The sequence below is a fragment of the Rhinopithecus bieti genome, unplaced genomic scaffold, assembly GCF_001698545.2.
Source record: "Rhinopithecus bieti isolate Rb0 unplaced genomic scaffold, ASM169854v2 scaffold_14839, whole genome shotgun sequence".
NCBI classification, from domain to species: domain Eukaryota; kingdom Metazoa; phylum Chordata; class Mammalia; order Primates; family Cercopithecidae; genus Rhinopithecus; species Rhinopithecus bieti.
Window position 1 is genome coordinate 1,590,020 of NW_016808133.1, and position 6,000 is coordinate 1,596,019.

The 6,000-nt window shown below is 37.5% G+C and overlaps 1 protein-coding gene across 1 annotated transcript in view; it reads right to left on the reverse strand.

The window, feature by feature from the left end:
* The window catches only part of GALNT2 (polypeptide N-acetylgalactosaminyltransferase 2), a 104,524-nt gene extending 99,462 nt beyond the window's left edge, over positions 1–5,062 (reverse strand). Inside the window, exon 1 of the mRNA XM_017885590.1 lies at positions 4,946–5,062. Within this exon, the coding sequence (XP_017741079.1) occupies positions 4,946–4,964 (19 nt within the window). The 5' untranslated portion in view covers positions 4,965–5,062. The remainder of the gene's footprint in view (positions 1–4,945) is intronic.
* Positions 5,063–6,000: the final 938 nt, after the last annotated feature.

Below are 6,000 nucleotides of genomic sequence, written 5' to 3' on the forward strand. Positions count from 1 at the left end.
CTGTCAGTGAGAAACAAAAAATAAGTCCCAATTATATGTTGTCTACAACAAATCCACTGCAAATAAAACAACACACATAGATCAAAAGTAAAATGATAAAGAATGGCCTTTACCAAGAAAGGTTAGATCTATCATGCTAACACTAATCAAAAGAAAGAAAGAATAGCTATATTAATTTCTGACAATGTACACTTTAGATCATGGGCATTTTTAAGGGATCAAGAGAGGATTACACAATGATTTTTTTAAAGTTTATTTTCCAAAAGATACAACAATCCTTAATGTGTATGTGCCTAAAAGAGCATAAAATATATGAGGTAAAACTGATAGAACTGCAAGGAGAAATAAATGAACTCACTGTTATAGTTTGAGCCCTCAATAGTCCTCTGTCAAAAATGGGCAGATCCTGCAAGAGGAAGCTCAGTAAGGACAGAGTTGAACTCAACAACACCATCAATCAACTAGATATAATTGACATCTACAGACTAATTCAGTCAAAAACAACAGAACACACATTCTCCTCAAACTCATAAGGAATATTCACCAAAAGAGACCACATTCTGGGCCATAAAGCATACCTTAACAAATTGAAAAGAACAGAAATCAGACTATGTGCTCTCAGCACACAATACAATTAAACTAGATTCAATAACAGAAAGACAGCTAGCTGGGAAATCCCAGAGTATGTGGAGACTAAACAACGCACTTCTAAATGACACAGGGGTCAAAGAAGAAATCTCAAGAATTTTTTTTTTTTTAAATTTCCAAGCTAAATAAAAATGAAAACAGAACTTACCAAAATTTGTGAGATACAGCAAAAGCAGTGCTTGCAAGGATATTTATAGTATTGAATGCATATATTAGAAAATAAGATCTAAAAGCAATCATCTAAGATTCTACTTTTAAAACTAGAAAAGGAGAAAGTTAAATCCAAAGTTAAGTAGAAGACATAATAAATAAATTATTACAGAAACCAATACAATTGAAAACAGAAAATCAATAGAAAAAAAAAAACAACAATAAAACCAAAAGCTGGTTCTCTCAAAATATCAATAAAATCAATGAACTTTGAAGCAGGCTAAGTGAAAAAGAAAAAAGGCACACTTTACCAATATCAGAAGTGAAGGTGGGGATATCACTATAGAACCCATTGATATGAAAAGGACAATAAGGAATAATATGAACAACTCTATGCCCATAAATTCAATAAGCTGGATGAACCGGGCCACTTCCTCCAAAGACATACTCTGCCAAAATTCACATGAGAATACACAATTTGAATAGGTCATATCTATTAAAGAAATTGAATCAATAATTAATAACCTTCCCAAAGAGAAAGCACCAGGCCCAGGTGTGTTCACTGATGAATTCTGACCAACATTTAAAGAAAGAAATTATACCAATTCTCTACAATCTCTTCCAGAAGAGAGAAGCAGAAGAAATACTTCCTAACTCATTCTATGAGGCCAGCATTACACTAATACCAAAAACCAGACAAAGATATTTAAGAAAAGAAAGGTATGGCTGGGTGTGGTGGCTCACGCCTGTAATCCCAGCACTTTGGGAGGACCTGAGGCAGTCAGATCACCTGGGGTCAGGAGTTCAAGACCAGCCTGGCCAACATGGTGAAACCTTGTCTCTAAAAAAAAAAAAAGAAGAAGAAGAAGAAAGCAATGAAGGGTACTGATTAGTAGCAGCTCTCATACAACCATATGCAGGAATGCTCAACAAAATAAAGCAAATCAAATTCAGCAATGTATAAAAAGAATTACACACCATGATCAAGTAGGATTTATGCCAGTTATGCAAGACTGGCTCAACAAATGAAAACCCATTAACGTAATCCATCATATCCACTGGCTAAGGAAGAAAAGTCACATGATCATATCAATAGATGCAAAAAAAAAAAGCACTTGAAAAAATCCAACACCCATTCATGTTACAAATTCTCAAACTAGGAATATATGAGAACTTCCTCAACTTGATAAAGAATATCTACAAAAATCCTGCAGCTAACATCAGACTTAATGGTGAAAAATTGGAAACTTTCCCACTAAAATCAGGAACAAGGCAAAGATGACCCCTCATCACTCTTCTTCAACATTGTACTGGAAGTCCTAGCTAATGAAATAAGACCAAAAAAAAAAAAAAAAAAAAGTATAAAGATTGGAAGAAAATAAATAAAACTCTCTTTGTTCATAGATCACATGACTGTCTATGCAGAAAACCTGAAACAATGAACAAAATTTTCCTGGGACTAATAAACAATTATAGCAAGGTTATAAGATGTGAAGTCAATATACAAAAGTCAACTGCTTTCCTATATACCAGCAACAAACGAGTGGAATGTGAAGTGAAAATCACAAGACCATTTACATTAGAAACACCCAAAATGAAAAACTTAGGTACAAATCTGACAAAATATGTATAAATTCTATATGAGGAAAACTACAAAACTCAGATAAAAGGTATCAGAAGAATTAAATGAAAAAATATTTGACATTCATGGGGAGTAAGACAATATTGTCAAAATGTCAGTTAATCTCAACTTGATCTATAGATTCAATGCAATTTGTGCCAAAATCCCAGCAAGTTGTTTTGTAGATCTTAACAAACTGATTCTAAAATTTATAAATGTATATGGAACAGCAAAAGATCTGGAACGGCCAAAACTACCTTGAAAGAAAACAAAGGTGACTAACACTACTCGGCTTCAAGACTTTACATGGAGTCATGATAATCAAGACAGTGTGGTAGTGGCAAAATAACAGACAAATAGATCAATGGAAGCAAATAAAGAGCCCCAATATAGAACCATATGAATATTGCCCACTAATCTCTGATAAAGGAGCAAAGGCAATAAAGCGGAGAGAAGAGAGTCTCTTGAAGCAAATGTTTCTGGAAGACCTGCACATTCACATGCAAAAAAAAAAAAAAAAAAAGAACTTAGACACAGCTCTTACACCTTTCACAAAATTAACTCAAAATGAATCACAGACCTAAATGTAAAACACCAAAGTAGGCCAGGCACGGTGGCTCACGCCTGTAATTCCAGCACTTTGGGAGGCTGAGGCGGGCAGATCACCTGAGGTCAGGAGTTTGAGACCAGCCTGGACAACATGGCAAAATCCCATCTCCACTAAAAACACAAAAATTAGCTGGGTGTGGTGGTGCATGCCTGTAATCCCAGCTACTGGGAGGCTGAAACAGGAGAATCACTTGAACCTGGGAGGCAGAGGTTGCAATGAGCTGAGATTGCACCACTGCATTCCAGCCTGGGCAACAGAGTGAGACTCTGTCTCAAATAAATTTAAGTAAATATACCAAAGTATAAAACTCATAGAAGATAACATAGAAGAAAATCTAGGTGATCTTTTCGTCATGGTGAAGACTTTTTAGAGAAAACACCAAAGGCATGACAATGAAGGAAATAATTGATAAGCCAGATTTTAATCAATTAAAATCTTCTAGGACACTATCCAGATAGTGTCTTGAGACTATGAGAAGATAGGCCACAGACTAGGAGAAACATTTACAAAATCCATATCTGATAAAGGACGATTATCCTAAATATATACTCTTAAAACTCAATAATAAGAAAATGAACCACTGGATTAAAAATGTGCAAAAGGTCTGAACACCTCAGAAAAGAAAATACACAGATGATAAATAAGCCTATGAAAAGACGCTCAACATCATATGTCATTAGAGAATTGAAAATAAAAACAAAAGTGAAACACTACTCCACACTTATTAGAGTGGCCTAAATCCAGAATACTGGCAACACCAAAAGCTGGCGAGGATGCAGAGCAACAGGAACCCTCACCCACTGTGGTGGGAATGGAAAATGCAACAGCCGCTGTGGAAGACAACTCAGCAGTTTCTTACAAAACTCAGCATACTCTTACCATATGATCCAGCAATCATACCTTTGGTATTTACCCAAATGAGATGAAAACTTATGTCTACTTGAAAATGGGTACATAGATACTTACAGTAGCTTTAAGCATAATTGCCAAAACCTGGAAGGAACCAAGATGTCCTTCACTAGGTGAATAAACAAACTAATACACCCAGACAATGGAATATTATTAATTCATTAAGAAATGAGCTATCCAGCCATGAAAGACATGGAGGAATCTTAAATGTATATTAAATATTAATATACTATATTAATATATTAAAATAAATATATATTACTCAGTGAAAGAAGTCAATCTGAAAAGCTGACATACCCTATGATTCCAACTGCATGACACTCTAGAAAAGCAAAACATCAGAGGCAACAAAAGGATCACTGGTTGCCAGGGGCTGGGGTGGGAAGGAAAGGATGAAGAGGTAGAGCATTGATGACTCTTCAGGCAGTGAAATGACTCTGTATGATACTACAATGGTGGGTAAACGCCATTGTGCATTTGTCCAAACCCACAGAATGTGTAACATCGAGAACGAACCCTAATGTCAACCACAGACTCTGTGTGATGATAATGTGTCAATGCAGGTTCATGCATTGTAACAAACGTACCACTCTGTTGGGGGATACTGACAATGGAGGAGGTTGTATGTGTGTTGGGGGTGGGGGTGCAGGAAGTATACAGGAATTCTCTGTACCTTCCCTTCAGTTTTGTTCTGAAGCTAAAACTGCCCTAAAAAATAAAGTCTATTAAAAATATTTCATGAACTAATACATACTAAAATGTACTTTCTACTTCTTCTATTTTTATTTTCTCTTTCAACACATTTTGGTCACCTCCCATTAAAGTTTTAACTTGACCACCCACTAATGGGTCCAATGGAAATCGGCAAAGCAGTGCTCTAGGGCGGTGCCTCCTGCTGACCTATGGAATCCAGCCTCTCCCCACAGATCATCTGCTCCAAGAGCCACGCTCAGTCCACTCCCAATAACATGCTCAAAGCCAGATGGCTTCCTGGCCCCTGGCAGTACCTGGAGGGAGGGTCTCCATGCTTTGTGCTTTCTCTTCTCCATTGCTGTGATGAAGGTCTTTCTTTTTAATGGGGTCAATTTCATTCCAGTCCTCCTGGGGGAACAAAGACACTGAATGAGTTGCCTGGTTCTTCAAGCACACCTTCATTCATCAGTTCAATACACACTGAGTCTTTGGAGAGTAACACTTGGCCCTGGGGATGCACTGATGAGTAGGAGGGAGGGCCCATGTTAAAGACCCCACACACCAGAAATTGTTAGGGAGTCAAGATGTAAGGGGAGAAAAGTATGGGCATGACCTTTCCCAAGGGTTTGCATTTCTCTCTCCATTTTATACTTGTATTGCGTATCTGTGGGAAGGAAATACTCCAAAAACTCCCAGGGCTTTGGGGATTTGTGAGGGTGGAGAAGCGAGATAGGGGAAGTGGATTAAATGAAATAATTCTAGAGTGGTTAAATTAAAACCATTAAAAGGAAGGTAGCTCTCCAGACATCTTAGTGGTTTATGGACATCTTAGGACCAGATTCTCCCTAAGGGCTCCTTTGAACTCTCCTCAGAGAGTGTTAAATGATTTAATTCCATTGACTAACACAAGAGCAGGGGGTAGAGCCACCAAGCTTTTTCTAGGGCTTACTCTAATAGGACTGCCACTGAAACAGAGATACATATTAAGGACTTAATATGAAACCAGAATAAGGTATAAGCTCTGGCAGAATTTATTCAACTCATCTGGGCAAACAATTTACTCTAATTTATCAACATTAAATCAGACTAAATAACAACTGCACGACCACAGAGCTAAATACATTTTTCCACCACTTGGAATCTGATTTCTGTAACTAAAATAAGAAAGGTTTCTGTATATAACCCAAATCAGAAATAACCCAAGGCTAGTAATTTTCCCACCAGACTCCTGTGAGCCAAGCATTGTCAATTGGCCATTTTCCTGAGCAGATGCGATTAGGCTGCAGCGCAGCAGTAATCCCTCCCTGCGGGGCGGGGGACCAGATCTCCCAGGGTTCATTCCACCAGCACTCCTCTGGACCAGTGCGGA